At 38.3% G+C, this 24,403-nt stretch overlaps 1 protein-coding gene across 8 annotated transcripts in view; it reads left to right on the forward strand.

Annotated features, from left to right (window-relative positions):
- Window positions 1–24,403, forward strand: part of SOX5 (SRY-box transcription factor 5) — a 929,721-nt gene that overhangs the window by 884,538 nt on the left and 20,780 nt on the right. For 7 of the 8 annotated variants that reach the window (XM_037033875.1, XM_037033877.1, XM_037033876.1 and 4 more), the window contains 2 exons: window positions 1,881–2,058; window positions 13,748–13,893. In XM_037033875.1, coding sequence (XP_036889770.1) covers window positions 1,881–2,058; window positions 13,748–13,893 — 324 coding nt within the window. The remainder of the gene's footprint in view (window positions 1–1,880; window positions 2,059–13,747; window positions 13,894–24,403) is intronic. The other variant, XM_037033878.1, reaches the window with a different exon arrangement.

The following is a 24,403-nucleotide window of genomic DNA, read 5'->3' on the forward strand; positions in this document are numbered from 1 at the left end:
AGCCAATAAATATGTATTTTAGTAATCTCCCTGTGTATTATGTAAAGAAGTGTCTCTCAAATGCTGGTGTGCATCGCCTGGGAATGCTCTTTGAAACACGAACTGCTGGAACCCACCTCCAAAATTTCTAGGAGAGAGAATTTGCCTTTCTGATAGGTCCTGGTGGTGCTGGTGGTACTAGTTCAAGGACCACGTTTTGAGTAGTCATTCATCCTGGAGGGGAGTGAAAAAAGGGAAAGAATACCTCTGGGTGTCTGCCAACCTTAGCATCTTGTACACAGATTATGGCTGATCGGTGCATGTAAATGTTCAAATTGAGGACTGTAGGAGCGATTTTACCCATGTACTTTTGAAAATGCTAAAGTAAACTTTCCAAAATTACATATTAGGCCAGTCATGGAATTATCTTACTTCACTTTCTTCCAAGGTTCTATGAATCCATCTAAATTTGGAATAACGGTCATTAATTTATTATACACCTGACATGATTACAGACTGCCATTTGATTATCTCTTGGGTTTTCAAGTAACTGTTCTTTTCTATGAAACAGAAAAGAGAATGGAAAAAAGTGTTAGTCTGTTTTCCTAGCCTGTCCATGGGTCTCATACGTACAGCTAACCACTTTTTAAAATACAAATTTGAAATAGATGTTATATTATATCATTTTAACATTTTAATAAAGTGCCTTGTTTCAGTGCTTTTGAAACTATATACATAAAATTGTGTGCACATTAACTTGTTTATTAACATGTTCCCATGTCACCAAATCATACCATTTGATTCTAAATTGTTCTACTTTCAAAAAGTCATCCTGCTACTACTGGTAGATATTTGGCGTACTTAATTCATAAAGATTAAACAGTACTAAGTGGAAAATATATTTTTATTCTACAATAATACCTACATAATATTGGATATAATGCAAACACTAAAAATAAATGACATAATATTTCAACTTGAGGGAACAAAAATAATAACCTTTTATTTGTAATGAAAGAAAAATGATGTAACATTAGCATCCAATTATTATATATTGTGATTAAAATTTCAGTGATAATTGTATCCATAAGAGCTAATATATATATAATAAAATGTTAACAATGAAACATGACCTATTCAAGCATAGAACAATTGAAAGCTTCTGTACCTGCTGAACTGACTACATACAAATCTTTATACTATCATGTAGTACACCATAAACAAAATCTGTAAAACAAATTTGGATTTTAAAAATGTAATGTTAAGTGTTTAGAACAGTGTTGCACGTAAATAAATAGTATATGTTTGTGTAATGTTAATTATATTTATTTTCAATTTTAAGTTAAAACCAAAAGTACTTCTGTGAAAATTAAGAAAAGGGGTTACTCTATAAGACAGTTAGAAAGCTTTCTTCTTTTTTGCATTGAATTTGGAGAGCAGTTCTGATCAGAGGTATGCATCGTTTAACTTCTCCATCACAGGTGCTTCAGGCACTCTGCCTAAGCACCAGGGTACAAAGATGTTTGGGCTGTTCTTTGGAGGCTGGAAAAAACCTATCTGCACCATAATTTTATATGAACTATGGGTTGTCTCTCAATAAAAATGAAAGTAAAAATAATAGCCCTTTCAGAATATTTCTTACAGGTGATATCACTTACGTGCTTTCTGGAGAGCCTAGGGCACCTATACCTTATCTTATGCAAAAGGTATATCATAAGACACAGTCGAAAGTGATGGTCTTTTGACAGCTAACCAAACATGTGTACTGTTCAGATTGAATGTTAAGATCACGGATTGGTAGAGTCATTTGTTGGGAAGTGACAGACGCCATGCCTGTGTTTTTCTAGACATTTCGAATCAGCTTTTCCTTATCACAGCTCATGTTCTGATGATCATTGCAGGATGAAGTGGCCCAGCCACTGAACCTATCAGCCAAACCCAAGACCTCTGATGGCAAATCACCCACATCACCCACCTCTCCCCATATGCCAGCTCTGAGAATAAACAGTGGGGCAGGCCCCCTCAAAGCCTCTGTCCCAGCAGCATTAGCTAGTCCTTCAGCCAGAGTTAGCACAATAGGTAAGTTCTGTTTCTTTTGTTCTTGCTGATTTTCTGTGTATGGCAATTGAATGGAATCATCTTTTAATGGCAAATCACGCATACCCTATGCATGGCTTTAGTTCCATACAAGAGTTCCAATGTGATGAATCTTATAGGTCTGTTTTAAACATGCAATTGAAATTTATAACTGAACCCCAAGTTACAATGTCCCCCCTGAAAATCAAATTGAACTGCTTATATGTATTGACATAACCTGATGTTCTTTAGCTTATATGAAAGAAGCCTAATGATTAGTCACAGAGAGCAATGGTTCCAGAATGTTTTCGTTAGGCGACTTGCATTTTCCATAGCTGAAATTTATTTCTCTTTTTCGCGATGTGTACAGTATACATAATAATGAAATACCTTCTGCCTATATCAGCAGTCAATCATCAGGATGTGAAGTTTGTTTAGTTCCATACTGCTTGAAATTTATCTTGATATATCAAAGTATTATAAAAGTGGGTAGCTTTATTTTTGCACAATTTTCACTTCAGTAGAGTAACCAAACATTAGAAAATGCTTCTATATGCTTTTAAAAGTTTTCAATAATTTATATTTTACTAACACATAAATTAGACTGTAAATACTTACTTAAACTCATGTTTATTGGTATGTTTATTATCTGCAGATAGCTATGAGGCTGCTAACACAGACCAGCCTTCAAGTAGCTCAGGGTTTAGTTGGGGAGGAGTCGGGTTTATTGTACAAGTCAGCCATAGCCAGTTACATTCAAGAGCACATATACAATCCTTTGGTCATAGAAAGGAGAGTGTTAAATTCTATTTGGGAAGGATTAAGGGAGGCTAGGCTGGGGATAATTTAATTCAAATGGAGCCTTGAAGAAAAGATGTATTCCTAGACATTTTAAATTGTGGGAAAAAAGTAAAATAGTATATTTTTGAGAAATATACTGATCTGGCTACATATAGAGTGAGTGTGTAGTGGAAAGTGATCAGAGCTAAAGCTGAAAGGGGCAGATGGAGTCTGAGTGAATGCTCCCCGAAAGAAATTTTGACTTTCTCCAGACAGCAATCTGATCAGAACTTTCGAAAGAGTTTTGGCACCAGAGATAGATTGGAAACAGGGGAATCATTGTTTTATTGTTGGAGAAGAGTAAATGGCTTGAAATGAAAATATCCAATGATAAGCAAAGGAGAGAATAGACGGCAGAGATGTTGTTAAAGAAGAATTGGCATCCCTTCTCTACCATAGAATGTACCTGGTGAGGTTCAAGTTGGAGACAGAGGCTAAGACTTTTGAATGAATAAAATGAGGATAGTGCTGTGAGAGGGGAGACCAGAATGGAAGCAGATTTGGGGGAAGACATAATATAAAACTGTAGTAGATAATGAATTTGAAGCACAAGGAGCCACTAATGTAGAGTTATTTGTGAAGAACTTGTAAATATAAACCTGATATTCAAAAGGATTGCTGTAATTTTTGACAAGGAAATTATTTCTTATTGAGTTTGTTGAAGTCATCAAAGCAAGTAATTTCACACACACAAAAAAGAAAAGAGTGTGTATGGTAAGAAGAAAAGTGGGCTAAAGAATCATAGATAAGGACAACAAACTCACGATTATTAATAGCCACACCTAAAACAAAAGCAAACTAAGCAGACAGCTAGATCAGGAGCAGAACCATAGAAATAGAGATCACATGGAGGGTTAGCAATAGGGGAGTGGGAAGGGGGGGTACAGAGACTAAGTAGCATAGATGGTAGGTAGAAAATAGAGGGTAGGGCAAGAATAGTGTGGAAAATGTAGAAGCTAAAGAACTTGTGACACATGGACATGAACTAAAGGGAGGGAATGGGGGAGGGGTGTGCAGGGTGGAGGGGAATGAAGTTGGGGAATGGGACAACTGTAATGGCATAATCAATAAAATATATTTTAAAAAAATAATCATAGATATTGTCCACTGTTTTAGTTATCTCCTGCTACCTGACTAATCAACTCAAAACTCGACAGTACAAAACAACCGACATTTATTATCTCACAGTTCCTAAAGGTCAGGGATCTGGGAACAGATTAGCTAGGTGGTTCTGGTTTAGAGTTTCTCTTATGGTTGCAACCAAGATGTTAGCCAGGGCTTCAGACCTCACTGGACCTGGCTGATAATTTTCCAATAAGACTGACTCACATGACTGTTAGCTGGAGAGCTCAGTTCTCTGCCAAATGGGTCTTCCCGTATTGCTGCTCCTACATGGCAGCTCCCTCTTCCCCAGATTGAGTGACAGAGAGAGAGAGAGAGAGCAAAGAGAAAGGCACAGTTCCTTTAATGACCTGGTCTCCAAAGTTGCACACAGTCACTTCTGCTTTTTTTTTTATTTATTACAAGAGAATCAAAAAGTCTAGCCCAACTCAAAAGAAGGGAAATTAGGCTTCCTGTCTGAAGAGAGGAATATCGAAATACCTTTGGACGTATTCTAAAACCATCACATATTTTAGGGGGAAAACTGATAAAAAGCAAGTGAGTGTCTTAGAATGAGAATGTAGATAGGGCAGTGTTATACTAGACTAAGAAAAAAATAGTCCAAGAAGAAAGGGGTTATTAATAGTGTCGCACTTCCAGAAAAGTTAAAGATGATGAAGAAGAAAAGCAGTAGGATTTGGTTCGAGCCCACAGATAGGCAGACGCAGACAGAGGTTTTAGCAGAAGTTTTTAGGAAAATTCCAATTACAAAGATTTGAAGAATATGGGGAATAAAGGACAGTTGATATATAGACCAGTTTCTTTAAAGACTGGTGTTGAGAAGTGATTTTGAGAAAGCTGAATAGTGACAGATTTTAGAAAAATCATATGGTGCAACAAGGATAAGAGATGATGAAAGCAAATTAACCTTGGAAAGGAGAACAGCCCATTATATTTTCTGAAACTAAAGGAAATGAAGAAAAAAGGGGTAAAGTTATAGAGAAATTATGGGATGGAGAGAAAGCTGAATGGGTCTATTTCAACTGCTTCCATCTTTGCAAGTAGAATTCTGGGTTATTTGCCAAGGGGAAGTCAGTTCGGGGCAGTGTCGCAGCAGTGAGAAGAGCAACAATGAAAACTTAAGATCCGAGAAGTTCGAAAAAGGTTTGAGGTGTATGTAGGTTTCTTCTTATTATGCACCATTCTGTCATGGTTGCACTCTCAGGTACTCTGCTCCGCATCCCAAGTGGACACCAAGATAAGACTTGCTTTCATGTCCTAAGTAGGCAAAAGAAAAAAATATTTTATTTGGCAAGAATGATTTCTTTCCATAGCAGACGTGAACACTCGTAAATATCAGTGTTGGTATATGAGCTACTTTTGTAATGTCATCAGAATATTAGAATATTAAAGAATATTAAATAGAATATTAAATAGATGGACTAACTAATATTAAATTAATGGACTAACTAATGCTTTTGTATTTGCATTTTTATCCTATAAGGATTTTGTACTTTAGCATTCCAAGCATTGAGCATGACAAAGTCTTTTTGAAAGACAAGAAATGTATTTAATGGTATTTATCATGTGACTTTCTCCACTCCTGAAACTTCTCTTATTTTGTTCCCCAAAACATCCCATCACCACATACACAACATCCCTCGTATTTTCCAAGGAGTTGAAGCCACTATAATTCACTTTTCTCCCTTCAATAAATGCAGATGTTGAAAGCTGAAACTGTAATGAGTAATAATGTAGTTGGATAAAAGCTGTGAGCATTAATGGTGCTGTAAAGGTCACTCCTGAAAGAAGAATTAATGTGTTATGCCATTAATACAGCATGGAAAACTGTGAACTAAAAGATAACTTAAGATATTGTTAATGACATGGGGCTCTTTGTCACATACCTATCAGCTATAAATATGGAAAGTGAGTTTTTGAGGTTGGTGACCAGTATTACATTTTATTATATAAGAATGCCTTTGATACGGTGGGCAAATGATAAGGAGCTCCAAAGAAAGGGACCCCGTAAAAGCTCTGAATGGTTCAGAAGAATGAGGGATAATTTTAGGATATCTGGGCCAGATGTTATATTTCCCTCATTGGACTTTTTCACTTAGGTTGCATGTATCTAGAACATCTTTAACTTTTTTTTCAAAGCATTTTAATCTATTTTCTCCCTGCCACAAACTGTAAAATTTTAGACCCTTAACTAGACAGAGAAAATATCTATATCATGTAGTCAAAACTTGGTATTTTACAGATGAGGAGCAGAGACCTCATGTGGCTAAGTGCTTACCAGATAGTCTAAGGGTCTCACAGTGTAGACAGCTCTCTGTGATTCTGTGTTTATCACCTCTGTTTGATTTCAAAGAAACAAGTGTAAATAAAGACCAAGTAACTTGCCCAAACTCCCAGCCAATGAAGGTGGAGGCCTTAACAGTCAGAATCTCTGGGTTGGGATGTTTTTATTAAACTTGTTTTTAGATATGGCTTAGTGGATTGAGCACTGGCCGGAAAACCGAAAGGCTGCTGGTTCAATTCCCAGTGAGGGCACATGCCTGGGTTTCAGCCTAGGTCACCAGTTGGGGGCACACAAGAGGCAACCAATTGATGTATCTCTTATACACCTATGTTTCTCTCTCTCTCTTTCTCCCTTCCTCTTTCTCTCAAAATAAATAAAATCTTTAAATATAAAATAAAATAATTTAATAGCTCATTTTATTGTATTTTCTATTGTTATTTATCCTCCTTATACCCTCTTCCACCTTCGTAGTTATTGCCTATTGTAGTCTGTCTGTATTACATGCTTTTGTTGGTCATCTATTTAACCTTTAATTCACTCATTCAATAAATGGGAGTTAAATATCGTGTCTATGCCATACATTTTGCTAAGTCTGGAGGATAAGTAGGAAAGTGTTGGGCTGGGGCTTTAGATGTCTACAGTCTCTTCTACCATGTCTTTGGAAGACACTGGAACATACTATTCTTATCCTTCATTCCTCAGGGGCATTGACATATGATAAGTGAAAGTTTACCTCAGCATATATAGTATATATACAGACAGATTCAATAAAAGGAAGGGAAATATATTCAGTCTATTAATTTGGTACTTTATTTCTACAACTTGCTAATTTAAAATATGATGACATGAAGGAGAATATTACCTTGAATACATTTACATTTTCAATGAGCAAACCTTCTCTGAGTGTGTCATTGAACAAAAATATTGTAATGGTTGCATAGAAGGCCACTGGATTATCAGGACGTTAGGGGTCTCATTCAACATCTGGCAATTAATGTTTGCAAAGCACCTTATAATTTACAGTTTGCTTTCACATTTATTATTTAATTAATTCTTGTGAGGTTTCATAGATGAAGAAATACCAGGATACCAAACATTTGATGATGGTGTGACCTCAAAAATAGGAAAAACTTAATATTTGTTGAAAATAATTTGAAATACCTGTGCCCTTACTTTTGCTTCTAGCTTAAAAGTCTTATGTAAAACAAATGCGTAGTAAACAGGAATTTGTATTACCCTGATAACTTCTGTTAAGTCCATAAATTTCAATAAGTCTATGACATATGGTACAGGCTTCCACTGATATGATGACAGGAAATCAATGAACTTGGAATTATAAAACTAAATACTTTTAATTTCGAAATATCCATGTATTTCCTTCAACAGTCTGCCATGGGCCAAAGGAATAAAAAGACTACAAGAGAAAAAAAATGCCCTCAAGCAGTTAGCTCAAAGACTGGTGTGAAAGACAAGTTTAGAAAAATGAAGGATAATGTGACAGAAACAGCATAGGCTTTGAAGAAGCATGTAAATGGAAGTACTGATGTTGCCAAGGAGCATGTCTGGGGTATGTCAGTGAAGTCCTTACAGAAGAGGTGACATTTGAATCAATTCCCTGACACATGAGGAGAAGAGAGTATTTCAGTAAAAGAAAATCTTGGGAGAGAGAGGTGGGGCGGGAGGAGGAAAGCCCGTCCTTGGAACCGGAAATAGTCCTGGGCAGCTTCAGCAAGAAGAGACACGGAGAAGATAAGCAAAGTTGACATCATCAAGAGACTTTTAGGCCATTTTAGAGTGTCTGGAATTTATCCTGGAATGACGTTTTAGGGGGAGCATTAAAGTGTTTCTTGTTCCAGTAAGTTTTGAAAAGGCTGCATATTTCTGTTGCTTCTGACGATTCGTGATGCACATTAACATATTCAAGACTTTGAGAATTTGTGCAATGAAGAAAAATGTTTCACTTTAATTAGTAGTTGCCACATTTATGTGAACAAGCAATGATTCTCCTTCACAGAATATAACAGACCGTCTTCTTATGAAATGCTCCTTTAAAGCATTAGGGTACCAAGAGATGGGTTTTTAATTAGGTGAAATGGCATGATCCAAATCCCTTATTTTGGAATATTAGGAAAGTTTTATTTGAAAGCAGAGTAGGAGGTGGGTTCAAGGAACCTAAGCCTAAAGATCGGGAAACTTGTTAGGAGGTTAAGGCATTAGCCCAAGAGAGATGTGAGGTGGCTTTAGCAAAGCAGGTAACATGGGTGTGGAGAAGAAGCAGGTTTGAGATCTGAGGAGGAGACAGAGCTGTCGGGGCTTGGTTGCCTTTTCTATGTCTGCTTAAAAGAGCTTTCCCAGATGACTCCCAAGTGACTGCATGGGTAACCTGAAATTCATATCCATGGAGGTAGAAAGAGACCGAGGCAGTGGGAAGACGATAAACCCTGTCGTAGACATTTCGGGTACTCATTAGACATTCAAGTAGAGAAGCTTAGGAGACAGATATAATATGCACCTGGGAATCAGCAAGGATTGGAGGCAGACGGATGATATTTTCCAGGGCTATGAACCACCCCTTGATTCTCAGCATTGTGTTTAAGACCAGCTGTGACATAATGGGGCTACAGCTGATGCAACAAATCAAAAGCTGGGTGGCTTAAAGGAAACATGTTCTGTCACTAAGCAGGAACTAGAAAGCCCAAGTCAAAGTGTCAGTAAGGACTAGTTCCTTCTGGAGTCTCTGAGGGGGAATCTCTTCCATACTTCTTGCTTAGCTCCTGGTGGCTGCTGGCTTTCCTCGGTGTGTCTTGGTTTTTAGATGCATAACTCCAATCTCTGTCTCGATAATCACGTGATCTTCTTCCCGATGTCCTTACATGTCAAATCTTTCCTTTCCCTACAAGGACACCTGCCATTGGATTTCGGGCTCATCCTAAATACAAGTGATCTCATGTCAAGGTTCTTAATTTAATTACATCTGCAAGGTCACATTCACAGACACTGGAGGTGAGGATAAGACACAGATGTACATTTCTGAGAGACACAACTTACCAGACTACAAGTAGTTTTCTGTTTTTCTTTGCACCTGTCAACAGTTGGTTTCATTGTGGAGCAGCCCTTACTCACTTTTTCTGGGTACATTGTATTCTCTCTTAGATTGGACTTTGCAGTTTGTACATTTTTTCTGCCCCTGAAAATGTATAATAGGGGCCCTTTTTAATTTTGAGAATTTTGTTGGTTAAAAAACACACTGAGACATAAAACACTAATTCATGGTAAATTTTATGGGGTTACAGAATCTCGCAACTATGTTTATGATTCCCAACTTGCGTTTCCCAGATCTCTTCTGAGATGTCAACTCACCCATGTTGGCCTGTGCCCTCTCACTTCCCTCCTAAGATTGAGGCTGACTAAACCTCTCCTAAACACACACCTGCCTTCCAATCCTGCCTTTAGGTAAAATCGCTGCCTCAATATACAAGGGAGGAAGAATAAAATGTATCAAATGATCATTTGGGTTCTTTTTGGATTCTAATGGGAGACTTTCATTTATGTGAACCTCTCCACCAATAAGTAATGATATCTCCTCACAGACTTTATCATAATGGTTCAAACCGTGTATGAAGACTGCTGAGGGTAAGCATGGTTAGGAAATGAAAAAAGAAAGAAAAAAAAGGAATTAACATTTTCCTTTGTCTCTTCAGGTACCAAGTGCTATATATACCTTCACATGTGTTATTTTGTTTAATTCTTCCAGACCTTACATTTATTTTACAGGTGAGGGAAGTGGAAACTCTATGAGATTGTTATAATTGGTCAAATATCACACTTTCCAAGAATTAGAAACCCAGATCCATCAAACCCAAATATTACCTGTTTCACTCATGCTATTTGGCAGATAAATCAATGGTTATGAAATAACCATTGTACCAAAAAAACATGATCTTAACTCATTTAATCCTCACAACATTTGTGTTGTCTGGTGAGTGTTATCCCCATATAACTAATGAGTCTATTGAGACTTAGAAAAGTAAATCAGCACACTCAATTTTATAGCTAGTAAGTGAAAAACCTGGGATTTTAGTTCAGGCTTGACCAACTCGAAAACATACACTTCTCCTAAGGACTGAAACCCTGCAGCAAAATCTAAAGAACAGATGAAAAAAGGATCCCAGGAAAGGATATGAAGATGGAGGAGCCAGAGAGGAGAGGGGATCCAGGGCTGTGATGAGAAACAAGGAAGGAAGGAGTTTCAGTGAGGAGTTGCTCAGTTCTGCAAGGATGGAAAATGACTCTTTCCTTTGGCAATTGAAAGGACACAGGAGGCAGAAACAAGGTTGCATTAGGAATGGGAGGGTGAGGAAGGAGTGGGAGAGTATGAATTTTTGAGAAGCGTGGCTTACAAGGTAAATAAATAGAGAGACAGGGGTGGAACAAGAGAGCAACACAAAGTTGAGAGAGAGACTTAATTTGCTTGTTTTAGGAGGAGAACCTTTCGTACTTACAAGTTGAGGTGGTGGAGATGGGCGAGAAGAGCATATAGATGACAAACGTGAAAGAGAATACCCATGACGGGGTATAGGAGTCTGGGGCACGAGGGTAAATGAGTCACCTTGAATGCAAGTAGAGTCCCTGTTTTCACAGAAGCAGGAAGAGGCATAAATGGAGATAGAGCTGAAGTTAGCATGGGGCGAGGATGGGAGGGGGGAGCAGGAAGGTCCAAAACCAGAGGCCAGACCATTTGCCAAGAGAGGGAGTCACAGGTTTGGGAACTTGGTGACTGCAAAAAGAACAGACTGTAAACAACCACCAGACAATCCCTGTAGTGTTAACTCTGTGGGGCAGAAATGGCTTTTATGATTTAATACAAGAGGTGCCAATGTTAATATTTCATATAGCATCTTAACTAATACTCAAGAGTCTCTAAAAGCAAGAAGGTTTACTTTAAAATGGACACCTATTTCCACCTCCACACAAACACACACCTCAACTTGGAAGAAGCCATTATAAGAGATACATCTGCCAGTCATTTACCCCCACAACAAGTTGCATCTCTTTTGCATCTGTATTAATCATTTTTTCTACACAGTATTATCTTGGCAGCACCTAAAATGCACAAAGAATTTTACATTTTAGTTAATGCCGTGCGTCAAACCATTTCACATATATCTGTGCTCTGGAAGAGCTAAACAGACTACAGAAGCACGCAATGTCAAGTTGTACATGAACAGGAATTACAGGGTAGAAAAATCAAGCGGGTTTCCGTAGCATGTTACTAAATGAACATATACCAAGATCCTCGCTCCCCAATAAGAGCTGTATTTCCTTCTAGAGTGGTAGCATTTGTGAACAGAATAGTTCAAGAATGATTTATGAAGAAGGTTGTTCAAGCCAGGGTAATATGATGTTGACATTAAAAACAACCACCTTTTATAGTAAATCTTAAACCCTAAAGCTCTGACCTGGGTGTAGAAAGTTGTTCATATGAAAACTAATACAATCATTATTAAACCATAATGCAAGAATAAACTCTGTTTTATGTACTCGCAACTGTAAGCCAGTTTTGACCCACCCTGTAAAGTACTTCTTGGTTCCCTCTTCTACCGACTACTCTGGAACTTCTCTTTCTGCCTGACGGAGATGGGAGGGCGAGGCCTGGTCTGTGCGCAGTAAAGAGGGGTCGGGGAGAGGCAGTGCTGCACTAATCTCCCATCAGCTTCTGCAACAGAAACATTTAAGCAGCAAGAAAGTACCCTATGTTTTTTGGCAATCAGCAGATCAGATAGAGGAGCCCGGCTATACAACGAGGATGTGTAATCTGACGTGATTAGACAAGGCTCTTTAGTACCAGAACATTCATAATTGAGACAAAGAAATAGTATTAATAACACTTTCCTAACACGGCAGTTAGCCATTTTATATTTCCTTTCTTTAATCTTAGTGTTTTTCAACAAATCATGGGATTTAATAGTGTGTTTTGGCAGATTAGAGGATTTATGGCCCAGATGTTTTTTGTTCTAAAAATGGATTAGGGTGTAAAGTTTGCTGGAATCCATGGAACATGTTGAGGCAAGCCGGTCATTTTATGTGTGATTAGTGCCTGCCTTCTGTCTCACAGTCCCTCCATCTGTCACAGTTCACCAATGGATCTGCTTAGATTTAGCCTCATGTCACAAACAAGTCCCTTTTCTGGGCAATTTCATATTATAGATTCCGTTGATGCCATTTTATGCCCTAGTTAAAAAATAAGGAGAGCAGAATATGAGATATTAGCTTTCCTTTCAATATTTGCAAAACAGTCTTTTCTCATTAGGATTCTACCTTAAGATCTTGCAAGTTATCATAATAATGTGCATCAAGTAAATAAAGGACCAGTGTTAAAGTTAAATTTAAATTAGTCTTGCTTCTTAGACCTGTTATTTTTAAAAACATATATTTTGGCTTTTTTATGCTAACTCTGGAATGTAGAGCAGATACGGGCTGATCATTCGATCATCTTTTTAAGAGTGTGAATTCAGCCCTGGCTGGTGTAGCTCGGTGGATTGAGCGCGGGCCTGCGAACCACAGGATCACGGTTCGATTCCCAGTCAGGGCACATGCCTGGGTTGCAAGCCAGTCCCCCTCCTGGCAGGGGACACAGGAGAGGCAACCATACATTGATATTTCTTTGATATTTCTCTCTCTCTCTCCTTCCCTTTCCCTCTAAGATAAATAAATAAAATCTAAAAAAAAAAAGAGTGTGAATTGAGTGACTATACTTACCAGTAGCCAATTTTTTTTTATCGAACAATTACAGGTGTTTGCTTACAGTCTGAGCTTGAAATTTAGCCTCTTAACTATTGCAAGGATGTATCCATAGTAAACCACTGCCACCTGGGGTTTATCTCCCCATAAATGGGTTCAGAGGCAAAATGCTCTTCTTTGTCAGTTAAATTGCTTTATTCTTTCTCGTAAATAACAACCTAAATATGCATGTACATAATATACATAAATATACATAAACTTTAAATTGGCCCTTTTAATGCCATGAGAGTGTCAGTAATTGTACTGATAATTATCAATATTGGCATCCTATTGTAACAGTCAAACAATCCCTACATGAAAAAAATCAAAAGTAGGTTTTAGTTTTGTACTACAAAATATTCACATAACTGAAAAGAGCTTATGTAAAAATAGTAGTTTAAACTTTTTTCCAAGTGTGTGAAAACAACTATATTTCACTTAAATACTATGTTTTTATTACAGATGTTTGGCACGATGTTCATGTATGACTGTGTGAATCAATCATCATCAATTACTTATTCATTCATTCATTTAGGCGAATTCTACTGAGCATTATTAAATGCCAGACACTAGCCATTACCCACAACAGAAGTGCTTGTTATGATTAAAGGTTAACTTATCCATGCATTTGCACAAAATATATCCTTTGTTCTGTCACATCTTCAGGTTACTTAAATGACCACGATGCTGTCACCAAGGCAATCCAAGAAGCTCGGCAAATGAAGGAGCAACTTCGGCGGGAACAACAGGTGCTTGACGGGAAGGTGGCTGTTGTGAATAGTCTAGGTCTCAATAACTGCCGGACAGAAAAGGTTAGTTCATAAACTAACTGACTTTCCAAAAGTACTTCCCTTGCCTGAATGGTTTCTTTTGGGGGGTATTTCCAATCTTCTCCTCATCTCAAAATAATGGTTCTTCTCTCCCTTTTTCCTTCTGTCATTCAGAAATCTCCATGTCTATTCTAATCAAAACCAGCAATAAATAGGTAGGGTTATAATGATCTTGTATCTGTCTTCAAGCTTTAGTGACAATTGATATCTCCTTTTCTGCCATCCATTTGTATTCAAATGAAATGGCATTTGTGATCAGAGTCTGAGCGAAAGCGTTGCTTTACAGACATGCTTAACTTGTATTTGGGGATGAGCTGGATTTGGAAATGCTGAATCTTCTTTAACCAGCATAAGCTTGGATGATACCCATGATCGTAATCTAAGTATCTAGGAGCCTGAGCTTGTCATATGTTTCTAATGTAAAGCACTGTCAAGTTTTAGGTGACTGCACCATTGGAAAGTTTAACTTTATTATAAAACAAAATGTGATTTTTAAAAACTTAGACGTTATTATTCTACCTAAGAGAGTGAAACTTCTGAATTTATCTGGTGTGTAATAAGTTTCAACTCTTACCTAGATTTCATTTTATTCAGAAAAATATAAATTATAGAAGGCTTATAGTGATATACTTCTTTTGGTAATGTTTTATGTGTTTTAAATTGAAATACCAAACTTCAATTCAAAGTTACTGAATTTCTTTTAAATAACCCTCCAGTTACATATATCTACAATAGGTAAAAGGGGAAAACGACCAACTTCTGAGCACTAACTTGACAGTTAATTATCATAGGAAACATGAGTCAAACGGTGTTGTAGAGAAGGAGCAGTCTGGTACTTTGGATAGCTTTACTGGCCACCCAGGTTTTATAATCTCTAAGAAGCTGGCAGTGTGAGGCTGCAAAGTGAAGAAGTATATGCATGATCCCATCACAACCATACTTTTTTTCTGGTCCAAATATGTGTCAAAAAGTTTAATTCTGTTCTGCTTCTAAAAGGGAGAGCAAAACAGGGGTCAGTATATCACCCCTTCCAGTCTCACAACATACGAAGACATTGGTGCTCCAAGAAGGGCACAAATTTTTTCTAGCTCAGCATCAGAAGGGAAGGGAAAAAGCAAAGTGACAGCTATGAGAAGAAATGATAGCAAGCATAAAGGAATTTACATTCAAATATTTAAACATTCTTGAAAGGATGCTTGAACAGAAATTCCTTTTTTTCTGCTCCCCGTGTAGAAATGAGTTTAACACTCAGCCAGATGCTAATGCAAAGTGACTCAAGCTATTCCTCGCAAGCATAGCTAAATTGCCGTTATTTGTTAAGCGCATCGAATTCAGCTGTGGATACAGCAGTTGGTTGCATTCAGCAAGCATCTGTACCTTCCTTTTTCTTTTTTTAAATCCTCCAAAGCAGAGACAACTCTACCTATCTCTCCCGCTCCTCCCCTGTGCTGGCTGGGAATTGTCAAGTGACAACCGACCAAATCCTTTCGGACAGGAAGCCTTCATGCTAAGTTCTATATACTTGCAAAACAGGCCTTGTGGTGGGATCAGGGAGCCCATTAAAAGCACTTTGATGGTATGGAAATTCATTTTCATGAAGCTCCTAGGCCCCCAAGCAGCATGCAGTTTAGCTCTGGTTACAGATCAGTCATTCACATTGAGGGCAATAATTGTGCCGACGGCTTGTAAAGCAATGGAAGTGCATAAAATAATCCCGGGCCCTCCACCGTGGCACTGCGAGTTAATCTCCTCTAATACAGATCAGCTGTTGTTCTAACACATGACTTTATCCTGGCTCCAGTGACTCCGCTCAGCCTTTTGATTAAGTAACAGGAGTGGAACCATCTGCATTGACTTCATTCCCTAGTTGTCCATTGTTGGGGAACCTCATTTCCACGTTGTGCTCCACCTCCAGCATCATACTTTATTTCTCTGATTAGCACTTCCTATTTGAGGTCCAGGAGTTAGAGTTGCCTCTGTTGAAAACTGCTGCTTTCAGTTTTCCTCTTTTGTAGAATTATAATAACCTTTTTAAAAGACTATTTTGGAAGTAATACCTGCCAAAATCTGCTGGCCAATTAAGATGTCTTAACCATGCCTTTTTGATCCAGTTGTGTTACATCTTCAATTAAAGTCTTGTATGTTTATGAGTTTTCAAGTGAAAATCTTAACATATGAAGGTGAGCAGTTCCATTAGTATAATGATACGACAAACTCTCATAATGTCTATGTAAACGTTTTCAGCAGGATCCAAACTAGTTCACCCCTTACGTTGTTACCCTTCACACCTGACAATGAAATGATGATTAGTGAGGCTCTCTTAGAAATGGTTATCATTGGGATTGCCTTTTCTTGTTGAACTAACTTGGGTATCACTTCTACAGTATCAGTGATCAATATATGTCTGTATGACTCATAGGAATGAGATGATGTCAAGTTTATATATTTCAATCAGTAATTATTCCACATCAGCACCTATTATGTATTAGGGATGATGCTATGCATTTGAGGTACTGCACTGAATAAGAAAAACGTCCTTTGCCTTTATAGTGTTTATCGTTGAGATCAAATTATTTTGGTCATTAATCATGACATATTTATGTATGTAGGTCTTCCTATGGGAATTGAATAAGACCCCATATTGCTTAGCATATCAGATCAGTTATAGACTTGAGTTGACAAAGGTGGATGCTTATTCTTCCACATAAAGTGACATCATTAAATATATTGTGTATTTCTCTAGTACCTACCTTTTTCAGAGATTTTTATAATCATCCAATTTTAGCCATGCCAAAGCACAGGTAGATTAGTAATTGGTTTGACATTTTCCTCTGTAGTTCATAATGAAATACAAACAGGACATAGGATAACATCCTTCTATAGTTTGCACTATTATATTCTCATGTCATGAGAATCACAAAGGGGGAATTTTTTCTCTCTAAAATAATACTTTCTGTTTTCATAACCCAGAAAATATAAGGAGTGGGGACAATAAAGGAGAGAAGAAGATAGGGAGAAGCTGGAAGAAAGGAAAGGGGGAAAGAAATTCAGCCTGGTGCTTTCCATCAGTCTAAAAGGTGACAGCAAAACCTGAGACCCAGATAATTGGAATCCTGAGGTGGAGGTCTGTTTTTTTGAGTACACAAACCTTACACACATTAGCTTTTCTTCACATTTCAGATGACCAGTATGGTTGCCCCAACTGGAAAGTCTTAATTCTGAAAAGCTGCATTGGACAGTGAAAACAATTAGAGGTGTGAAGAAAGGGATGGCTGTATTCCGGTAACATGTACTAAAGTCAGTTTTACCAAAACACATTTTAATTGAAGACTTCTAAAAGATTTTGTACTTCTTAACTTTTCTTGGAAGTGTTTCAACATACTCAAGAACTGTGTATGTCAGGTTTCTTGGAAACTCTGGGACTCAGTGTTATTTATAATTGTCATCTCTGGTTAATTATAGCCTGATTGTATATTCAAATAATGTTATCTTTTTACCACACAGCTCTGTTACAGAGTAGTGTTATGGATGAATGCGTAAGCCTCTTAGGTAGAAAGACTCAGAAAGAAGACCCTCATAAATTTGTTTTGTAAAAAACACCCACTTTGCTTCATTAACATGTAAGTGGAAGTTTTAACCGTATATTCGACTGCATACTCAGGTTCTGACCTAAAGTTTGAAGGTATCCATACCTAAAAGGCGAGTCCACCAGGCAATACAAATATAATAGAGACCCAATGCTCTGGACTGAAATGAAGAATAGACCAGAAGATTCCCTGCCCTTTCCTCTCACTCCCAGTATTGTTATCTTAGGAAGATGATACTTACGCGGTAATATCAGTAAGGAATGTATTTAAACGTTCAGTCAAGATGGTAAACACAATCATATCAAAATCACAACCAAACTACTGAAAAGCCGTCTTTCAGAACCACCTGAAATCGAGCTGAATGGAAATTCTAAAACTAGGGAATGAAAGAAGCCACATCAAGGCTGGTAGGAGGGACAGAGTTGTGAAAGGGTCTGGTCCCACATCTACACAGGTAGAAAAAATCAGGAGGGGTATCTGGGCTGTGGAAGTTCCCCCTGGAGGAGCTAGGGGTATCAGCCCCTCATCAGGCACCCCAGCCCAGGGTTCCAGTGCCAGGAAGAGAAGTTCCCATACTCCTGGCTGTAAAAATCAGCAGTGATTGAAGATAAGGAAGATGGAAGCTTCTGGAGTCCCAGGCAGCTCCTCGTGAAGGGTCCAAAAATAAACATACGCAGACTCATTCCCTCTGAGCTCCAGTGTGGGGAACAGCAGCTTGAAAGACACCAAAGGCATATTGGAAGGAACTGGAACGTCCATCATCAGGACAAGAACTGAGGGACAGCTTTCTCCCAGACAGAAGAGCTGGGAGAAACTATTGTTTCTTTGCTGAGCCTCCCCACCCCCACAGAGCTAGCAGGCAGGTGCCACATCTAAGCTTCTTTCATCCTGGCTATCACTGTTTACCCTACCCTGGTGATTCTCAGAGGCCCCACCCCACCCAACTTTCAGGCCTACCCAAGCTGCTTCCAGCAAGTGACTTTCCTATACAAACAGCCTATTTGAGCTCATGCTTTACATTTTTCTAAAATCTTTCAAACAAGCAGCATCCGGCCTTGGCAAGCCTTGTACCTCTTGCTAACTGGCTCCAGCCCTGGCATTAGCAGCAGCCCACCCTGGTTTGCAGCTTGGACTTAGTTGGGCACCTCCAAGCTCAGCACAAGTAGCAGCTATCTGCACATCATTTTGTAGTTCTTGCTGGGGAATTCTGGACAGAACACAAGTGGTGGCTGACAATGGCCTGCACATCTCAGGAGGCCTCAGACACAGCAAACCCAGTGGACAGGTTTAGATGATTTCAGATTATCACCATCCAATCACCTCCATAAACAAAATGCTCAAGGGGTAGACTCATTGATCACCAGAGCTCTACTGAAGTAAGTCCTGCTCTGTGGAGTGGGCCCATGTATAGCTGATTCACCAAGGTCATAGGAGGTCAATGATTAATGGTTGCAGCCAGTGCTTGGCCTGGGAGTAAGTCCCTTTTATTGATATGCCAAGAACTATTAAGGTTCAATGACAAGGGGAGGGTGTATGCAGCCCAGGTGAGGGTACACCTCTAGTGGCCAGCTTGGGTGACTGGGGAGGATGTGTCACTGGATTCTACATGAGACCTACTACCTCAGGCCATTCTACCAAGCCTGGGAGACGTAGCAGCTCTACCTAATACATAGAGTAAAACACAGGGAGCTTACCAAAACGAGGAGACAAAGAAACTTGTCCCAAATGAAAAAGAGAGAGAGAGAGAGAGAGAGAAGATGACTCCAGACAAAGAACTAAAGAAAACAGAGACAAGCATTTAGATGCAGAATTCAAAACATCATGTAAAAGGATGCCAATTCATTTAATGAAAACCTCAACAGTATTAAAAAAGACATGCCAAAAATGATGGATACACTCACTAAAATGAAGAATAATTTATGGGACTCAACAGTAAAGTAGATGAAGCTGAGAATCAAATCAGCAATTTGGAATATAAGGAAGCAAAAAACACCCAGTCAGAACAACAAAAAGAAAAAGAATCTCCCTACACACACAAAATGTGTGGCTCTACAGAGCCTCTGGGAAATTTTCAAATACACTAACATTTGTATAATGTGGGTGCCTGACCAAGAGGAGATAGAACAAGAAATTGAAAACCTATTTGAGAAACTAATAACAGAAAACTTCCCTAACTTGGTGAAGGAAATAGGCATACAAGTCTAGAAAGAGCAGAGATCTCCAAACAGGATGAACCCAAAGAGGCCCACACCAACACACATCGTAATTTAAAAGCCAAAGGTTAGAAAGAAAGAGAGAATCTTAAAAGCAGCACGAGAAAAGTAGTTAGTTACCTACAAGGGAGCTCCCATAAAACTGTCAGCTGATTTCTCAATAGCAACTTTGTAGGCCAGAAGGTATGTGCAAGAAATATTCAGTGAAGAAAAGCAAGGACCTACAACCAAGATTACTTTACCCAGCAAAGTTATCATTTAGAATCAAAGGACAGATAAAGAGCTTTCTAGGCAGGAGAAAGCTAAAGGAGTTCATCGTCACCAAACCAGTGCTATATGAAATGTTACATGGTCTTAAGAATATGAAAAAAAGAGAAAATATATAAATAATAAAATGACAATGAATACATATCATTAACAATCGAATCTAAAAACAAAATAAATGAACAAGCACAACAGAAGCATACACACAGATACAAAGAACATTTTGACAGTTGCCAGACTGCAGGGGGTGGGGGCTGGAGAATGGGTAAAAGAAGTGAAGGAATTAAGAATTACAAATTGGTTGTTAAAAAATTATAATGGGGATATAAAGCACAGTATAAAGAATATAGTCAATAATATTCTAATAACTATGTATGGTGCCAGATGGGAGTGAGATATATCACGATGATCACTTAGTAAGTTATGTAATGTCTAGTCACTGAAGTGTGCACCTGGACCTATTATAATAATTTCTGTTAACTATAATTGAAAACAAAAAATGATAACATTTTAAAAAGAAATGTAATTACTACATGTATCAAGAAATCTAAATACAGTAGCTTCAACAAGGATTAAGTTTTAACTTACAGTGAAGTTAGGAGTGGAAGGTTGGTGACACTAGTTTATCAGCTCAGCGATGTCACGGTTAAAATCTCTGTGATTTTCTTAGTTTTCTTATAGGGTCACAGCATGTTGTTGCACCTACAACTATCCCATGAAGGCAAGCAGTTCTGGGAAGGGGAATTAGTGTTCTCTTTGCTAAGGTCAGTCTTCGTTCCCATGGGGATGTTTTTCATTCCTTCTTCATTCACCTAGCCTTGTTTGTCATGTCATTCTCAGAAGGCTGCTTTACTGCACCCCTCAGGTTGGCTTCCACACACCTCCGCTCTGGGTGGGGCTACATCACATCACACCCTTATAACGATACTAGGTAAAGGGAGAGAGGTTGCTTTAAACTGACCGTGAATTATTTTCTGGGACTGAATGAGAGCCCTTATTCTATCCTTCCTTATATCAAGGGATATATTAAGATTAAAGATAATACTGGCAAGAAAGAAAAAAAGGACCAGAATGGCTACTGGTTAGGAAAAGGCCATTGTGAACCACGGCTGCATTAGAAAAGTTAGATCAAAGCTCTTGAAACTGCTTTGTTTTTATTGTTTTGTATCTGTCGTCCTTCATGTAACTACTTTTGCTCTTCTCCCATGGCATGTTTAGGACCTTCCTTATAACTTGTCTGTTGTTCATAAAGAATTATGTCCTATGCAATCATGTCCGAAAGAAAGCATGCTTGGTAACAGGTTAAATCATTGGGTAGTGTTCACACACATGCTCTCTACCTGTTAAGGCCAACTTCTGTATTGCTTTTCTGATATAAAACAGGTGTTACTCACAGAAATAAACATGCAAATGTGCACATACATTTCTTAAGGGAGAGAATGTATTCACTAAATATCAATTGCCTTTAGCGTACCTGAAATTTAAACTCCTGTGCGTGCTATGAATGCATCTAGAACTGCAAAGTAGAATAGCTGGAAAATCTTCTTACTTCTTCTTCTGAGATTCAGTGAAAATTCTTTGCCAATTTCCATAGAATAAGATGAAAATTTGGTGAATAACATGTATATTGTAGATTATAATTTACTCATTAGTAACACTGGTTTCTCTTTCCAGTTGTCAGTCATATTCACAGGAACCTTTACCACAGACTATATACCTAGACTGATATGTAAACGAAGGTGACTTTTCATTACTCTGGCACTTGGGTATTCTTCTGTTACAGCCTCCTCTTTGCTGCCATTGTCATCCCTTTTCTTTCCCTCTAACAGAGAGCCAAACGTGAAACGACAGTGACCAATGTTGACTTAATGTGGATGTTTAATAATGAAAAAAGTGTGTCAGTCCCAGCATTAGTTACAAATGGCAGTAAGTGTATCGGATGGCAGCCCCGTAATAATTTTACATCCATCATTCTTCCCTGATGCTTCGCTGGCCATCTGATGGATGGGGCCAGCAGCGTTAACTCTTCAGAAACTGACACAGCGCATCTAGTTCAGCTTGCTTAACACATGCCCCTTCCCTGAGACGAGGAGGAAACATGTGAGCGTCTGTGAACTACAGGTTTTTCTTTGAAAAGGGTGAATATGAAGGAACTCATGCTTCTGCATTCAGTGGAAGATTCTACAGTTATTTAATGATTTGTAAATTGGTTTTGAAGATGCTTCCTTTAGTTAAAATGCATTAGAGAAGTCAAATTAGGACTAGATATATTTCAGTGGTTAGAGAGAAACTTCATGAAGGAAAAAAACATGTTAGATAAATCCTTCAGGAGGAAATGAGATATGACAACAGTTGTGGCCAAGCAGGAGCTTTTAATAAGCAGCAGGGTGGAGGGTGAGGGGAGGGGGGAGTGTGTGTGTGTTAAAAGAAATCCCTAAACTTTTAAAGCCACTGGCTAGAATTTGCCTAGGAACAAATGAAAATAACAAAATGATTGATATTTATCTTTCTAAAAGTGAATATATATTATTTTTAAATTTCTACATGTAATTATGTATTTGGTGACTCTAACTAAAAGATACACAAAATCTGGTGTTGCATACTTGCCTTTTATTGCTGGAGCTCCTACATTGCAAATGTATATAAATGGATAGGAAGCTGCTTTCTAGGCAACTGATGATTTAAAAATCTAGACCAGCTTCTTACATGCAAGTTGCCATTTGATTCTTAGGTTTCCTTTTCTTTTGTTTTTCATTCATAAAACCTTCTTAATTCTGAGGGTCTTAGCTAGGGAACACTTCTTATGGGACAGGACGGGAGAGGAAAACCCCTTAGTGAATATTATCAGCACAGAGCAGCCCGTTTTGAAAGACCGAGACAAAAAGGCAAGTAGGTATTATGTCATCACCCATCCATCACTCTATATGTCAGCCTTTCAATAATTCCAATCGACATTCTCGACAGGCTGGTGCGAGTTAAAGGGGCTGTTTGTTTCCAGAAATTGAGTATAGGCTGTCTATAGTCTTTTGTTCCAGATGGGTTTTTTTTTCCCGTGTCTTTTCATTTCTTTCTCTTCTCTTTGGGCGTATTTAATTGAAATACATGCCGAGATTGCAGACTGCAAAGATCAGAGCTGTTTTCGTCCAGCAGTGGTAACTATGCATTAAACATTTTGATTTGTTTGAGCTTGAAGTTTAGTCCTTTTTTTGCCATTTGCTTCATGGAGTTTGTGTATATTTACAGCCTCTGCATTTAATGGCCACATGCCTTATTTTCACAGATGGCCAGTGGAAGACTTTTTCTTTCTCTTAGTATAGCCCGCTTTCAGTTTTGCTACATTTGTCACAGTGCCACCACTTGCAGCTAGCAAGTGCCCACGCTTGGTGGGGAGCAATTATGGTGTGAGTTTTTAAGGAGCTTTTTAAAGGTTTTTTTTTTTTCAGTAAACTTTTTATGGCTTAATTTTCAAGCCTAGAAAAGCTATGCGTGTTTTCAAACAGAGAGTCTTGTGTTCTTTACATCATTCTGGTACAGGGTTGTGCAGGATGGCTCAGTAAAATGGGTCACACGGGGCACACCAGAGGGGGCTTCCAGAGGGACACCCACCGGGGTCTCTGATGGTTGAGATGATCTCTTCACTCAAAGGTCTGAGGCTATGCTTACAATAGTATTCTTTCTTTTTAAATTTTTATGAAATTTATTGGAATGACATTGCTTAGTAAAATTATAGAGGTTTCGGGTGTACAGTTACATGACACATCATCTGTATATTGGTTGTGTTGTGTGTTCGCCACCCGAAGTCTCCTTCTGTCACCACTCACCCTTCTTTGTCCTCCCCTATGTCCCCTACCCTCCTGCCCTCTGGTAATCACTATACAAAGCCAGTTTGAAAACACTATGCAGGGAACAGTCTAGGTAATCTAGATATTTTTAAAGTGTATTTGTACAATAGATATATATAAGACTAAAAGAATAATAAACATAATTATACAGAAGTGGTAGGGTTCTAAGTTTGCATATATGACCCCACATTTCCAATTTTTCCGTATGTAAAATGAGAATCACTTTTGCTATTGGACTGGAACGCCTCCTTTTTAAAACATGGTTTCTTAAGAATGGCCTTTCCTTCCCTGCCCTGCTCCCTTGCTCCCTTCCTCATCCTGAAGATCAAATGAGAAAGACTTGCTTGTGGGTCCTAGGAGTAATAAAAGGCTATTGGCATTTATTTTGTGTCCTACCATTTTCAGAGTGCTTTCCCATTAAATTTCAACCCTATACGTTCTGTAATATAAGCACAACAGTATGCTTCTCTTTGATTTAATTTTTTTTAAATACCCAGAGTTTTGCAAAGATGACAGGGATTGAAGTGGTAGATTGGTTTGTAATCCAGGGCTGTCTGGCTAGAACTTGAGTCTCTTTTCTACGGAC

The sequence above is a fragment of the Sturnira hondurensis genome, unplaced genomic scaffold (assembly GCF_014824575.4).
Source record: "Sturnira hondurensis isolate 20B ecotype Veracruz unplaced genomic scaffold, ASM1482457v3 Scaffold0021795, whole genome shotgun sequence".
NCBI classification, from domain to species: domain Eukaryota; kingdom Metazoa; phylum Chordata; class Mammalia; order Chiroptera; family Phyllostomidae; genus Sturnira; species Sturnira hondurensis.